Source organism: Amphiura filiformis, unplaced genomic scaffold (genome assembly GCF_039555335.1).
Source record: "Amphiura filiformis unplaced genomic scaffold, Afil_fr2py scaffold_61, whole genome shotgun sequence".
NCBI lineage: Eukaryota > Metazoa > Echinodermata > Ophiuroidea > Amphilepidida > Amphiuridae > Amphiura > Amphiura filiformis.
In genome coordinates, this window is record NW_027305525.1 from 247,230 (window position 1) to 264,689 (window position 17,460).

The 17,460-nt window shown below is 36.8% G+C and overlaps 1 protein-coding gene across 1 annotated transcript; it reads right to left on the minus strand.

The window, feature by feature from the left end:
* Window positions 1–437: 437 nt before the first annotated feature.
* On the minus strand, window positions 438–11,808 carry LOC140144520 (uncharacterized). The gene is made up of 8 exons (XM_072166345.1): window positions 11,794–11,808; window positions 9,683–9,794; window positions 6,916–7,063; window positions 5,991–6,180; window positions 3,628–3,729; window positions 2,220–2,426; window positions 1,414–2,101; window positions 438–571 (listed from the first exon to the last, which is right to left on the minus strand). Exons 1-8 carry the CDS (start codon window positions 11,794–11,796, stop codon window positions 438–440), a joined length of 1,584 nt encoding a protein of 527 aa, XP_072022446.1. The 5' UTR covers window positions 11,797–11,808.
* Window positions 11,809–17,460: the final 5,652 nt, after the last annotated feature.

Sequence of the window (17,460 nt, forward strand, 5' to 3'; positions counted from 1 at the left end):
GACCACCATGTATGGATATAGAAATATTAATTAGACAGATTAACTAAGTTCATTCAACTGTCAAGTCATAGTGTTGTTAAACCAATCCTAGAATACATTAGGGACAAAACAATACATACAGAGATCTGTCTGTGGGTCTACTTTTTAGAGGACTATAACACCGGTGGAACCTCAGGTAAACTTGATTGCCTAATGATATTCAGCCTTGGTTGCTATATATATAGTTCTTGGTCAAAACAAAATTGTCACTAGTATTCAATTCAGCTTAACTGTTCATATGGCTAATCAGTACGTTGTGAACATTACATAATACATAGGCCTATTATGGATGAGGCAATTCCAAATACACTTAAAAATCTGTTCTCTGAGGTAACAAGGCATACAAAGGTCATGCACACATGGTACAGTAAACAATGACTTTGGAAATGAGTTTGTGTTTAAAATGAAATATTACTCTTTCCTTCAGAAAGAAAATTGGTTTCTCTATGTCTATAGATAGAAGCATATATACGTGCCTTCAACTTTTGGCGTATAGAACGTCGAGTTACTTGATCCATCTTGTCACCAGCACCTATAACAATGAGAGACATATTAATTCAATCTTTTCTGTTACACTGTCTCTCAGAAGAGTACAAATTAATTTTGCTGTCATATTAGTTTACACTTATATTTTGGCGGGAAATTGAAACCTTGCAACTTATATTAAGAGAACCAGTTGTTAAGAAATATATAACATATAAACCATACAACATATAAACACAAACTTGAATTTGGTAACCTAATTTTTGGCTAAATCACTACTTTTTTCTCATAGCCTCTAATGAAACATCCGAAACGTACAGTCCTACAAATGTTTACAGAGGTAATGAGAAAATTAGGGGCTTAATTCTTCTGATATATCAAAATCTCAACTTTGATGGAAAAAGGTGGGGGAGATGAGGCTGTGGATCAGGTCATCCACCTTTAAAGCACAATCAATGATTTGTACATTTGAATATAAATAGAGAAAGTTACTTGTGAAGATTGTTAAATTAAGATTAAAGAACTTTAAAAAATTATTATTCAAGACAAAGAGAATGCACCATGTTGTAATAGAATGAAGGTGCAGTGTGCCCCTGCGCGCACATGTGCTTGCAACATTATATACTGCAGGTAGCAAGCAGTACCAGGCTACCATCGATCCATAGCTAGCTTGCTCCAGAGAAATTGCTAAACATGCATGGTTAAAAGCTTAAAATTCAAACATATAATATACTCCACTGCCACCTATCCTCTACTGCTTTCATCCAGGTTTATCTTCATTACTTAATTTAACAATTAAAGGAGCATTTTGTGATTCTAGCATACTTGTTTTTTAACATGTTTCAGTAGCTATATCAACTATATTTGTTGAGAAACTTTGCACACCGTCACCTTGGTCTTTTGAAGCACCTTGGGCATCTCCAGGGACATTGTCTTCAGAGGTAACCTCACATGATGCACTCTTCATATCTCCAAGGGCACCATTTCTTGAGAAACTTTGCACATCTTGGTCTTTTGAAGCACCTTGGGCATCTCCAAGGACATTGTCTTCAGAGGTAACCACACATGATGCACTCTCCATATCTCTAGGGGCCCCATTTCTTGAGAAACTTTGCACACCGTCACCTTGGTCTTTTGAAGCACCTTGGGCATCTCCAGGGACATTGTCTTCAGAGGTAACCTCACATGATGCACTCTCCATATCTCCAAGGGCACCATTTCTTGAGAAACTTTGCACACCTTGGTCTTTTGAAGCACCTTGGGCATCTCCAGGGACATTGTCTTCAAAGGTAACCACACATGATGCACTCTCCATATCTCCAGGGGCACCATTTCTTGAGAAACTTTGCACACCTTGGTCTTTTGAAGCACCTTGGGCATCTCCAGGGACATTGTCTTCAGAGGTAACCTCACATGATGCACTCTCCATATCTCTAGGGGCACCATTTCCTGAGAAACTTTGCACACCTTGGTCTTTTGAAACACCTTGGGCATCTCCAGGGACATTGTCTTCAAAGGTAACCTCACATGATGCACTCTCCATATCTCCAGGAGCACCATTTCTTGAGAAACTTTGCACCTATATATAAGATAAAAGGGAAAAACCTAAATAGAGAGAGCTTATGTGGTTTTTTTTTCTTTGTCAATTGAATTTAAATTATCATTTTAGCTTCATTACTCAACTGCCACAGACTTACAGTGCTAAGGGACAAAAACTCATTAAACCCCTCCAAGAGGTCTTCCTGGTTCTTGAACAAATCAGTCACTTGCTCGCACAGCTGGGTCATGGATTGCACTGGCATTGATGTGTCCACAGATTTCTTTGCATTGTGTTGTTCCTCCTGATAGGCATACAGGATCTGAACAAACTTCTGGTAGATTTCTGGTTGGTCATGATATCGGAGCTTTGTAAGAAAATAAAGGAATTGAGACATTTTAACAGGTTACCTGATGTGCAAAAAATGCTCCCTTTCTATGAAGTAAATTACCCAAGAATTTAAAATGTTTCACAAGGTGCTTTTGTTGATGAATGGACAAAAACTGTTGATGGACAGACTGGTAAATGATTAACCAAGTCCTAACTACATGTGATGTTTGTTAGATCATGAACTGAAGCCTGCTTACCTTTCCAATATGTTGACTGAAAACATTTGCATTCCTTTCACAAGAATAGAAGGTCCCAAAATACCTTTATTACCCTATAATAAGAAGTAGATCAAGAACCATGACCCTTCATTCTTCCCACTTTGTTTTGGCCCTGCATAAGAACATACAAATTATTATGCTGTGGGGCGGCCACGGAGAGGGAGTCAACATTCACTGAGAAGTGAAAAAGTCTTATATTAATCATTGAGTCTCAAATTTGAATTCTTTACTTTAACCTTGTTTCAATTGTAAGGAAACCAAGCTAGGTTATTGGCCCGGGAAACATGGACACTAGAATCCAACTTGTCATAAAAATCACTACAAAAAATTATCCAAACTATCTGGAAAAGGTCTACGGTACTTCCCAGTCAATATGAAAACACTATCACTTTTCTTGTATTTGGCAAGACACAGAACTCATAGAACCTACGTGTTATCAGTTCAAGGGTCATGGTTTGTGACCTGAGGTCATATAGGCCTGTACTACTTTTTATTATATGGGTAATAAAGCTATTTTGGGTTCTTCCATTCTAGCGAAAGGAAAAGGAGTGCAAATATTTTCAGTCAACAATGGAAACATGCTAAGCAGGTCAGGGTAATGATATTAGTTAATATTTTTAAAGTGAAGATCTCAACCAGGGATGAAAGTGGCCTGAAGTGACTTGGCAGGAAAAGCCTGAAAAAGCGCGTAAACTTGGGCTATAAAGCCTCAAAACAGGCTGAAAATAAATAAAATGCGGAAATTTGGAGTAGCAAAAGGCCTGAAATCAGGCAATTGCCTGAAAACTGACATCCCTGCTCAACAATAGAAATATGAAATGGGTCAAAACATAATAACGATCGAGTCGACACATATACAAGATTTTTGTAACAAACACATTTTGCAGAATATTCCTCATATTTTGGTATTAAGTTGATTGGCAGGGTTTTATTTCTTGAATAACATAATTCTGAAATTACCTGGACTTTTTGAAGAAAATATACTCCATGATTTAAATCCTCTTGTGGAATAGTCCCGATCCCTAGCCGCAGTAGCTCAGAAGTAGGATGACATGCTACAACCTGGTTGCAATTAAAGAAAGGAAAAATACAACCCATCAGACATAAGAATTAACATTATATATCCCAATATTATTTATGAATCTCCAAATATGTTAAGCATTCAATCACCTAAAGAAAACTGTAACCAAAGTTTGAAACCTGGCAGAATTGCAACTGAAATTTACAGCCAGGACCAGCTTCCCCATTATTATACTGGTAGCCAAGACAATTAAGCAGTTAGTTCCTTGTGCAATGGAATTTCAAGCTGGTTCAATTTTTACACCTGAGTAAACAACACCAGAACATGGGCCTGAAGTGGAACTCAACATTCACGTTGGTATGAATGTGTGGCACAAAGCGTCAAAATCATGGATTAACAAACTGAAGGAACCCAAAATGGAGGTCTTAGGGAACTGAAGATTTGCCTAATGAACTGAATTTCAGGGGCGAGGCAGAGGACACTCAAATTTGATTTAGATAGTGTCCTGCAAGATAATCAAAACCCATACCCATCTGTATTTATAAGGGTCACTTTATCAGAAAGGGTTGCCCATTTCTAAGGATATTTCTACAAAAATATACAAACTTTTCCAATTCAGGGTTTTTAAATAGCTTTAAATCACATTTTGATGCTGTTTTCATGAGGATCTTTTGTAGATAATGGGAAACATGTAGGAGCGGCAAAACCCTGTATATCTTTATTTGAGTACTGAATTTTAGCCATAATGCAGCTAACAGCAGATCAGAAGCCCATTGAGCACAGGGCCCATTGGACTTTGAGCTACCAAGGTGCAGAGCACCCATAGGAAATGTGTGCAAAACAACATAACCTACCATATTATGTAATCGATCTCTAAGAAATTTTCATGCATATTCTTAAAATAGGGCTTTAATAAAAGACATATGGATAATTTTGTAACTGATACCTTGATATTTTTGCTGACTGGTATTCTGAGATATTGGCTAATTATCATAGTTCAACTGTCAATTATTGATTAAATAAACCTCTTTTTAATAAGTACTTTCACGGACTTGAAAGTCCACTCAGTCTCAAGGTCAAAAACCATGAAAATAAGAATTCCAAAATTTGATATTTTTATGGGAATGTCATCTTTAAAGGCCTATAACTCAAAAACATGCCTGGTGACTTGTTCCGGGTTTTGTTAGAGCTGGTCACATATTATATGGACATATTTGAAAAAACAGTGCCTGTTGCTGCCATCGAGTTGGTACATGCAGTGCAAACTCTTTAACAGGTTCTTCATCAGACAAGCGGAGTGTATGCCTATGAATTTTAGTTGACAAATCCTGGCTCTCTCAATAAGGGGTGCAGTGACTGCAGTCTATGTCAGATGGTAGAGGGTAGCATTATTTTTGTACTCTGTCTACTCATTTTATATTCTTAGTGCTCAACAGCTTTAAGGGGGTGCTACACCCATGAGGTAAATTTGTGACTATTTTTGCATTTTTCTCAAAAATAATTACACACTGGTAACAAAAGTTATGTATATTATTGGGGCAAGGAATCCAATTACTTCACTGAAATTTCAGTGACTCAAGACAAGCGGTTCAGCATATATGATGGGAAACGAGGTACATCGTAACGGTACCTTATTTCTGACCATAAATAACAAACCGCTTGTCTTGGGTCACTGAAATTCCAGTGTAGTAATTGGATTCCTTGCCCCTATAATATACATAACTTTTGTTACCGCTGTGTTATTAGTTTTTGAGAAAAATGCAAAAATAGACACAAATTTACCTCATGGGTGTAGTACCCCCTTAAAGAATGTGATAAAAAAGCACCCAATCGAATGATATTGGGTGTCAACAAACTTACAAAATACTATAAGCATGATTCATACGCTGAAATGCAACATTTGTATATAGATTGAGTAATTCACGCTGCGATTATCTGTTATTACAGAAAATGGAAAGCAAAGCAGGTGCACCATGGATGGGAAGGGCCTATAGCTGCTGTTACTGAGGCTGAACTGAACTGAATCTAGCAAAGAGTTTTACACATTTTTGTCATTTGGGAGTGAAAATGGGTCTGCTGGAGAGGAGCAAAATTGGGGTCTCAAACACACTAATTTGTTTATTAACATAATCTCTCGGTGGAGTAAACTGATGGTATGGGAATGTGTGGCATCCAAGTGATACGGTAGTACTTTAGGTATTTGTAGATACTACAGTTTCACTTGTACGAGACATTCATTTTAAGTCTTCATACATCAGTCCAAGAATCACAGATACAAATTAGAGAGAAATATGGTACATACCTGTCGCCATGGCAAATCTGGGATCCCATAGTCATACCTGATTTCTACTCCAATTTTGATATCACATAATGCGTACAAGCAGAGGTGTATATTTCCAGAGAAGGTTTTCTTTTTCATTATGGCGTTATTGTATTTGTGGCTGTCGTTTATGTATCGTGCCAGACACGAGTTAGGATCTGTGGCGTCAATCCTTTTCACAAAAACATAAGGAAAGACAGAAAATTTTCATATATTTTCTTAAAATCAGTTAAAGGGGTATTCACAGATTAACATGCTCTTATATTTAGAACATTGATCACATGTAGCATTTGTAAGTTAACTAAACTTAAACTGTGTAAAAACACTGGATCATTATAGGTTATCATGTTAAAATAACTCCGCACAGTGTTGTTCTGTCAAAATAAACACAGTCTTGCAAGTCTGCCTTAGTATTTCTTGCTATTTGTTGGCGAAGTACGCATTACAAAAGGTGTTATTGCTGGTCAACTGACTTACGCTAACCTGGTCTTGACCGCATCAATCGCAACACAAAACTTAGGCATACCATTATTCAAACAGTTGCTTGAACCAAACTTGAACCAGTAATTAACCAATAGTTATTATAATGCACTATATGCAAATGAATTTGTGATGTTTTTCCAATCAATAAAAATTGTGAGGATGCAGAATGCCACTTCACTGGTGATTTTTAACTGCAACTCATTGCATTGCAAAACAACATTCAATTTGTTTTTTATTCAAAAGTGGACAGTCATAACTCATTAAATTCATTTGTATTCAATCCATATTTGCCTACACATTTCAATGCAAACCATTGTTGAAATTGGCTTTTTGGCAGCTCCCAATACTGGAATTAAGTTGAATCAACATCTGGCTATAATAAAATAAAAAAAATTACTTTAAATAAATTAGTTTAAAAACTTACAGCATATCTTCTCCATTGTGTCTGTACTCAAACACATAAGTGTTATCAACATCATCTGTTTCAGCAGCGGTATCAGGTCTATGTACTCCTCTATATTCCAATAAGAAATCGCCTTTCGAGAAATTTCTGGTTGCGAAGAGACCATAACCTGTGCAGAAGACAACACATGAATCCTAATTAAATTAAAAATCTTTAGGTGGATTGGGCCAGAGCAGACACTGGTTATTTAGGTAATGACATTTCATTCTCTTTTGTCCTTTGTATACCGTACTATTTGATGTGTGGGGTGCCCCGATTTTCCCGGACTGGACCAAACGGCCGCGAACAGGGTTGGGTCACATTTTTAGCAATAATTCGGGGTTGGGTCAGGGCAGGACGTATTGTTTTGGGTCAGGGCAGGACGTATTGTTTTGGGTCAGGAAGGGGAGGGGCGGGGCAAATTGTTTCGGGTCAGGTTTAAGTTGTTATTGTCTTAAATTTAAGGGCATACACTAGAAATTTTGACATCCTTTGTTGTTTTTAAAATTTGCTTGTTCTGCTAGCAATTTGCATAATTGTTGCAAGGAACCTTTGATATTTTGCTTCTTTCATCGTCTGCAACTTGGTATATTGCATAAATATAGCTGAAATGCTAAAATCCGGCCGGGTTGATGATGTATCACATCGGTCCGGTTCGGGAGCGGGACCTATATTGGGATTGGGTCGGTCCGGTCCAGGGAAAAGCAAATTGGGCAGGGGTCTTACGGGGTTGGGGTGTCAAAAAGGCTGGCCCGCAGGACTCGCTAATGTGTATACCCATGTGCTGTATATCCCTTGAAGGTTTTTGAGCTTGCTTGCACCAATTCTACCAAAATCAAGTACAAACTGTGGAAGCTCTTGTGCCAAAATCATTGATTTAAGCTGAAAATTGGTTGAATTAACAAGAAAAGGCACATTTTTTTTATACAAATTTTCACAATCTCTGTTGGACCAATTTTCCAAAGTGGTGAGCCAATTGAAGGGCTCATGCTATAAGGAGGCCAAGAGGCTGCTGTGTCAGTTTATAAATGAAGTGTCTGGTTCTATAAGGGGGTTAAGTCATTATTGGGCTGCCATGTGTTACTTTCGTATACACATAATTGAAGACTCGGGAACATCTGAGTGCAAAGGGAGTGCAAACTAGCCGAGAGAAAAATAATGCAAAGACATTTGTTACCGGTATATAGTTCATGATGTCGAAACACATTGCGATTATACAGGGTTTTTTTTGTATTGATCTAACATTTTTATTTGATAATATACTGATACATGGCAGCCAAAGTGACTTAACCCCCTTATAGAACTAGACACTACCAACTAACATATAGCAGCTTATTGACTTGACCCCCTTATGTGCACTTTTTGCAGCCCCAATAATATATATTTTTTTAAATAGCAAATATTCACAAACTATATAAATATCTTCCGTTGAGTGTGTTCATTTTCATTGTTAAATTTCATATTTTATTTCCATAAAATCATTACATTACATCAAAAAATATACAAACACGATACATATGGAGGAAAACGCTGGAAGAACAAAAGGGTCTGAAAGTTAGCCTTTCCCTATGATCAAATCTAACAAAAATTGCAAATGTGACCGTCCACGGCGAATGAGCCGTAAATTCCTCCTCCGGTCAATTTTGTTTTATTTCGTGTTTAAAAATAAACATCATAAACTTAAAAATGGTATATCATTTGACTTCAAACGATATCCAGAAGCGGGGTTATGGTTTGTTAAACTTAACTCCTTCAACAAAATTATAGCTTTTTACGTTTTTACATGTGTCTCTTTTTCCACATTGTTGGCAATAAATATCAAACAGTCATAATTGGCGGTCATTTCAAATCATCCCCAAGTCAACGAGGTTTAAGAAAGTTCTCTCATTGTTAATTGTTGGTTATGCATACCTGTACAAAATACAATATGCCTGGTAACCCACCACTTGAACAGGATTCAGCAATATAAGCAAACAAAGACCAGATGAGCTATTAAAAGTTCTATAGCCATCTAAGGTACAAGCTTATTATCCACTTCAACAATAGAATTATTGATTAGTTTTTGACTATCGAAATGAGACGGATGTCGGGCCAGCTTAAGTTACCGATTAATATGACCTTCGTACACATTTTACACCATAACTCAGAATACAATTTAGGGAATTTACGGCTCATTTGTGCTGCCGGGTCACAAATTATGTGCACTTTGGGGGTCAAAATGGGGTTAACATTATATGGACATGCTGCAAAAAGCTGCTTTGCCAGCCTACCGCCTAGCTTTTCTTAGGTATGGGCCCTAAGCTGAATTATCCTTGTTAACCTTATATTCGTAATACTTTCAGGTGGGCTATAGCATAGAGGGTCATATTTAGGTCATAGTTGTTTCAGGTCATTTCAAACACCCAACTTTATCCACGCTGATCCAAAAAATATAATGGGGTCAGTCAGTATGACCTAAAAAGTGTTGTCTTTTTTGTTTTTTGCTATAGACATTAGACATAAAACATGTTGCAAGAAGGAGTACAATAATCCCATATTTGGTCTTTGTTATGTCCTTGTCTTAAATGCATGGTTTTTTAACTGTTTAGACACACATTTTAAGCATTAATTATTGGCATTTCACCAGAAGAGGGGTAAATGTTTTTTTGTGTGCAATGCATGTTAACTTTTGGCAACATGCATTCTACTCAGTCCTAAGTACCTAACAATTGACTCTAAGTGGTACCAAACAATGAGAAACACTACATACCAATGTATTGGTTGATGTATTTTTCCTCAAACCCTGGCTGATCCTGTGATAATTGACACCACTTCCTTGCCACTTGCTCTGGGGATATCCGTTTTCTTGATCTTGATTGTTCCTGTATTAACATGCAAGTCAATGATTTGATGAGGAATTAATTCAATGAGTAATTTTGTTATGTTTGAACACAGACCAACAGGTATAGTATTTAGTAACAGTACAGGCAGATTGGATCGATGAATACACTGATGTTGAGTAAACAAGTTTCATTTTAAAATTTGAAATAAGCCATTTTACTGTTTAAATTCATAGTTTTTTTCCTTTTTTTACTTTGAAAATGATGTTTCATATGCTAGAAATTAGATTTTGGATGAGATTAGTCTTTGATGCCAGTCATTTTGGCAATTAATAATAGCTTCACATTTATGAAGCAGAAAAAAGCAAAGCAGAAAAAAGCAATGGTAGAATTGTTTTTGCAACTGTAAAATGTTAGCATACATGTATATATTATAAGTATACCTAGGACAATCCTTTTTGTGTGCTTTCATTAGCATTCGTGAATTTTGTGTGCTGAAGCAAAATTTTGATTGCACTGGTGTATTCACTGACTGGTGAATACACCAATCGGTCCGTACTGGTAAGTGGTACTATCATAAGTGATGGGACAGCAGAACTTTAGTGGAATTGAATCATAAATCGGCTTTTTGAGGGCAATTTCTCAGAAATACAATGTCCATGTAACCAGGGTTGTCACTACACTGGTCGGTGCCGGTCGGTAGTAACCAGCACTCAGGCAGACCAACCGGCACTCAAGGGAATATGAGGACTTGCCAACCGGCACTAAAGTAGAGAAATTGTACTTTTTACCCTAAAAAACAGCTGGAAAGTGACCCATGAGGGAAATTTAGCCCGCACTAAATTCAGTCTAGTTACAACCCTGCATGTAACTTAAGTACCGTACAGAGCTCAGGAGATCAAAATGGCAATGAATGTTTCATCACCTGTCAGTAGATTAAGTTTATCAAATAAACTGAAAGCTTAAGGTAACACACTACCCAAAGTATATAACAAAGTCTAACAGTAATAAGTTCCAGTGAAACTTTCTCTGAGAGAGTTAAAGCGGGTGACAACAAATCGAAATATTACAGTTACAAAATGTATACGTAAATTGCAAGTCATTTGGTTCTTGAATTACAAAGTGAAAAGCATTAAAAATGTTGGTCAGTCATGAAATGCTCTAAGCAGTTCAGTACCTAAACTAATAAAGCAGATGTTTGAAGCGCATGGTATGCATTCTATACAAAAGGAATACATGTACACTTACGGGTGGTGCAATAATTATGTGTACCCGGGGTGAATTATAGGGGGGCAAAGATTTTTGGCAGGCCAAAGGGGGGGCAAGCATTTTTGGCAGGTCGAAAGGGGGGGGGGTCAAGCGATTTTTGGCAGGTCGAAGGGGGGGCAAGCAATTTTTGGCACAGATATTTTGGGCACTGTTTCTATATTACGCCCTAAAAGGCGTGGGAAAACGTTACTTAACATGTTCAAATATGCAAAATTTCCTGCTCGCTTCGCTCGCATTATATGTTAAGACAATTTGAGGTTTTAAATTCGGGTTCCCCAAAATCTTGCTGTGTAAGGGGGGGCAAAGATTTTTGGCACGTCAAAGGGGGGGGAGCAAAGGTTTTTGCACGGCCAAAGGGGGGGTGCGATTTTTGGCAGACCATTTTGAGAATTCACCCCTGGGGTACACATAATTATTGCACCACCCCTTAGTTGTTATTAAACCTTCATACTTAAGCCCATGCTAATCAGTTTTTGCGACTGAATGACCAATAGGGTAGAGCATTACAAGTGTAATTCAAAAATATTTTCATGGTCTAGAATGATATATGCAATGACAAATTTTGCGGAAATCACTTTTGGCCTTAAAATTCAAAACATGCAGAGTAAAAAACCCATTTATCATACATTTGTACATGCTGCCTTAAAGTATCGATCTCTAACCCCATGGTTGTACATTGCATTTACCATGAGTTATAGCATGTCCCTACAAACTATTTTTCAATAGGGTAATTCGGACAAATGATGATACATGTATACAAAAACAAACTTACCATGATTTCGGACAAGTATCTGCAACAAGAAAATAGAAAATATACATTACCTTGGATTCAATTAAATAACAATAACATGTGTGGTGATTTTTATAGAATACCTTTTCCATTCCTTTCATTTGGTATAAAAGAACTTAAAAGAACATCAAAGAAAAGTTAGCACTTAAGACACACTCCAGTCTCCCGAACACTATGGTCAGGCATTTTGAATGTATTTTGTCAAACACCTCACTTCAAAGATGCGGTAACACATACATTTATGTATTAGCCGTGTTTATAGGTAAGTTTGTGTTAAGCTAACACAAAGCTACCTCTGAGGTAGCTTTGTGTTAGCGCCTGTCGGAACAAGTATCGTGTTTACTAACACGAAGCTTTACACGGACGATTTACCAGAGAAATGTCTGTGGTAGTTGCATAACAGGAAAATATAACTGAACTCAAACATACACGGTACACTTGAGGATGCTTCCTGGTCCTCTACCTAACCAACTGAGGACCTGATCAAAGTTGGCCAATAAGTCCCCATTTGAGCTGCAAATTTGTAATCACAATTAAATGTTGTACAAGAGCTGATACATAATTATAATGATTCCTGGACCTGATCAACTGGGAAGCTTAGGTCACCAAATTTGTCCATATGTCCCCATTTCACCTGTTCACTTAAAACAAAATGCACATAAAATTAGACTCATGAATTCATGAGGATCCGTAATGGTTGTCTGGCCCTAGCAAACTGAGGACCTGATCAATGTTTGCTAATAAGTCCCTATTTGACCTGGCCTGCAAATTCAAATGTTGTAAAAGAGTCGATACACAGGATGACCTTCACTTTTAAACTAAACACAAATTAAATTGGACTAGTGAGGATCTTTAATATGGTACTCTGGCCCTTACCAACCGAGGACCCCATAAAAGTTGGCCAATAAGTCCCCAATTGATCTGCAATATTTATGCAAATGTTGTACAAGAGCTGATACATATTCTGGACCTGAACAACTGGGAATCTCACCAAATTTGTCCCAATGTCCCCATCTGACCTGCTACCTAAAACTAAATGTTCAAATTAAATTAGACTTGTGAGGATCTTTAATGGTACTCTGGCCCTAACCAACTGAGGACCCCATAAAAGTTGGCCAATAAGTTCCCAATTGACCTGCAATTTTTTATGCAAATGTTGTACCAGAGCTGATACATATATTCTGGACCTGATTTTGACCTGCTACCTTAAAACTAAATGTTCAAATTAAATTAGACTTGTGAGGATCTTTAATGGTACTCTGGCCCTATTCAACTGAGGACCCCATAAAAGTTGGCCATTAAGTCCAAAATTGACCTGCAATTTTTTATGCAAATGTTGTACCAGAGCGGATACATATTCTGGACCTGATTTTGACCTGCTACCTTAAAACTAAATGTTCAAATTAAATAAGACTTGTGAGGATCTGTAATGGTACTCTGGCCCTAACCAATTGAGGACACCATAAAAGTTGGCCAATAAGTCTCCAATTGACCTGGAATTTTGCATGCAAATGTTGTACCAGAGCGGATACATATTCTGGACCTGATTTTGACCTGCTACCTTAAAACTAAATGTTCAAATTAAATTAGACTTGTGAGGATCTTTAATGGTACTCTGGCCCTAACCAACCAAATTCCATTGTAGTAACTGGATTCCTTGCCCCTATAATATACCTAACTTTTGTTACCAGTGTGTAGTTATTTTTTGAGAAATGCAAAATTAGTCACAGATTTATCAAGGGGTGTAGAGTACCACCTTAAAGCACCAATTAATAATCCAACTCACATAACGCTATCCATTTTTTCAGAAAAATGCAAAATTAGTCACAAATTTATTAAGGGGTGTACGAGTACCATCTTAAAGCACCAATTAATAATCCAACTCACATAACACTATCCATCAGGTACACTTGCAGCAGTAGAACACAAAAATAATAGTAAGAACAAGCAAATAAAAAAACAAAAAGAGAAAGCAACTTATTTCTAAACGTCTCCAAAAATACTCTATTGGTGTACTTGGCATCTTTGCATGAAATTTGTTTTTGAAAAATAAGAAAATAATAATAACCAAGAGAGACAAAATTATATAAATGGCTTGGCTTGTAGAAGAAAACAAATATCCTGAAATGAAAGGTTCAGGGAAAAAGAGAAAAGATGCAGGTTACATGTATGAGCCACTTCTGAATCTCAAATTATAGGAAGTGTAATTAATTTGTATCCTTCTACATCTACATGTAGTAGGTTTACACTAGACATAGAGATTTGAACATGACCCGGTAGTGACGTCAGAGCCTAGAGCGACATCATCTGACCCGAAAATTATGTTTTAACCCAAAAACGATGACGTCGGTCAAAGGTCAACTGGGATCACTTGATCACTTCCGACAGGAAATGACGTCATTGTGTGGGAATCGACGTATGCATGGCGCTCCAGAAGTGATGTTTTATCCCAAAAACGATGATGTCACAAATAAGGGCGAGGATTCTGGTAGGGGCTAATTCTTGTAGGGGCGTGGCTAATTCACATAAATGAATATTCATGAGGGGGGACGTCATGCTATAGGCGTGGTTAATTTGCCGAGATAAATACGAACAAGGAATGACGTAACAGACTCTGACAAATATACAGTACGACGGAATTTCCTGGGAAATGTCTGGCAAATGCGAAGTATGATGCATGACGACGTGTGTACGACGCATGATGACGTCATTTCATGTTTCCGGGTCAGATGACGTCACTCCAGGCTTGATGATATCACTTCAGGGTCAAAGGTCACATCCTGCTCGATAACGTCACTTCTCGAGTCTTGATGTCACTTCCGGTTACAGAATCCTCATACTTACTACTTGCATTATATTTGACAGTAATTTGCATGAGTTGTAATAGTCCACCCTACCCACTGCAGTTTCATTAAGTTCTAATATCACACGTCCACAGGTTAAGATACTCCAAACAAGTCAACATGGGTTTCAAGATATCTGTTTACACATTGATCTACATTGTAGCTGGTGTCAAGTCCTAGAGTGAGGTAGAACATTGTAACACTAATAAATTTAACCACATTCGGAATTATCCATTTTCAGTTATTTTTCAATTTTAAGATAAAATGTTTCCCTTTTTATCACATTTCATTTTCAGACAAAAAGCAGCAGATCCCAGAAGACATGGGACAAAATAGTAGGCCTACAGCATACTTACCTAGATATGTTACAATTACAAAAAAGGATGGAATTTCGGAATCTGGAAAACAAAGTAAAGAATACATATCAGGGTAAAGCAAATTATCAACCAAATTTGGAACATTTTTATGAGTGTACAATGTAGCCGCAGTATATTCAGGTTAATGGCCAACATCACTGAACGCAAGTCACACCTGTTGATGGACAGTTTTTATGGAACCTGGTTAATGATCTGGGTAGGATTTATGATTAAATTTATGACCATTCATTCATTCATTCATTAAGAAATAGTTAAATATTTACTTGCAGTTTTGTTGTAGCACTCAATTCACTAATTAATGGACCTTGGACTGGGATCAAGACCATGTCTACTTAGGAAAAACTTGACCTCACAGCCATCTTGCTTCAAGCATCATGAGGAATATACTTTGAGGGTAGGGGAGATTGGGGTTATATGAAACATTTTTCACAAAATCGTCTTTTTAACGCAAACCGATTACTTTCAAGAAACACTAACCATATCAGTATAAACATATACATGCTACAAATACAGCCTTAAACTTTACTGGACCTGCTTATGATTATTCATATAATCCAAAAAATATGAAAAAAAGTGTTTCAACTAACCCCACCCCTGGGGTAAGTTGAAACATACGGTGGGGTTAGTTGAAACACGGCTTGTAAAATTTCAAAATAATTATTATTGTGTTGTTAGGGTTATACTTCCCTTGAAGGCACCCTTTAACATACAATCAGTGTGAAAAAATGAATAAATAAATATGTGTCAGTGCGGGTCAATACTTTGGACACAAGGTGACAAGTGTCACCATGGACCAAAATATGAGAAGCCTAAAATATTATAAAATGTACTTTCTGTGTGCACTTTTTGCTTGTATTATTGCTTTTTAACCATATTAAAGCAATATTGAAGAAATGGTAAACATGTTACAAATTTTTAAAAAGTCAAATTTTTAACCATATTTTTCTATGCGATTTTCACGTGTCAACTAACCCCACCTCAAAAGTTTCAACTAACCCCGATGCCTATTTTTACATTTCAAAGTTCATTACACAAAATAAGAAATACAATAAAACTTTTATTTAGCATTATTCTGGGACTTACTACTAGTGCTTATGATACTCAAAAAATAATCCCCTGAATCTTCAAACAACATGGAGATAACGCATCTTTTCTGAGGGGTATAAAAATTAGTCAGTAAGTCAAAAAACAGATATTCCTTTCCCAAGCCAACACTGGTGGGGCATCAGTGCTGTTGCTAATTTGGTGGATGACCATTACTAATACCTATTACTAGGTGCCAGTATTTTACCAAATTAATTTTTTGTGTCAGAAAAAAATACAATGTTTCAACTTACCCCGCGTTCCAACTAACCCCAATCTCCCCTATAGCTATATATGGATGCATTTCAAACTGTTTGTTGATAATATTCCTTGTTTTTATTGCCAAAAATAGTTTGAACTTAGGAGGGCAAAACTCAATATTGGGTGACAAATGGTCACTTAATGACCTCATACATTTTGCATCTTCTCTGTTTTAAGGGGGTACTACACCCATTGCATTTTTTTTTTGAATTTTTTTGCATTTTGTGAAGAAATGTGAAAAAGAAATTGGACAAAGTGGTATGCAAAATGAAGGGGCAAATCTTCTCGTTCAATTGGTGGCATCAGTATCAATGAAGCGTACATGCTTCTAATGATATAAGCCAAAAGGTGGTACATCACTGATGTTTTAAATTCACTTCATTTTGGAAAGCTTACTATCAACGGATTTCGTTAACATTTTGGATATGTGTTGCTAACACATTATGGAAATAATGTTGATATGTAAAATGGGAACAAGTGGTCCCTGATTTCTTTTATGACTTCATGAACTTGGTGCTCCACAACTATCAAAAAACGAACCAGTTAAAATGCTTCTATTTTCAATGTTGAGCTATATTTTGTATTTTGAACTTGCGACACTATTTCACTGAAACTTAATTAAGCCATAGGTAACACTAACAGGTTACCACAACCACACTACAGCAATGTTGAAAAAGATTGTATTTTTTGTCACCTATACCACCATATTAGGTAGTTTTCCGTAAGCTACATTTTTGTGATTTTGGTATCTATTTTATATTTATTTGCCCAATCCATCTCAACTAGGCAATCTAAATTGAACTCACCATTTACATCCCAATGTATTTTAGTATATCCACCTCACACATTTCCATTATATATATCCAGTAACAGACAAAATATCAAAATTGATGCCTCATTATGACATACCATGTATGATATCACAGACTATCACATGTACCCGGTATTCAAAATTGATGCCTGAATTTGACCTGAACCAATTGACCTATAACCTGACCTTTGATGACCTTATAGCCTTTTTTAATCTCTTTTCCTAACAACACATTATAGAAGATAAATACATGGTGTAGTATTAAATTGTCTAT

What these genes read in the sequence shown, in the direction of transcription:
- LOC140144520 (XM_072166345.1), bottom strand. An exon ending in CAGATTTGCCATGGCGACAG is followed by an intron (nt 3,730 to 5,990) that starts GTATGTACCATA and finishes AATTGCAACCAG; the next exon opens with GTTGTAGCATGTCATCCTAC. An exon ending in ATTTTCTTCAAAAAGTCCAG is followed by an intron (nt 2,427 to 3,627) that starts GTAATTTCAGAA and finishes TTTCTTACAAAG; the next exon opens with CTCCGATATCATGACCAACC.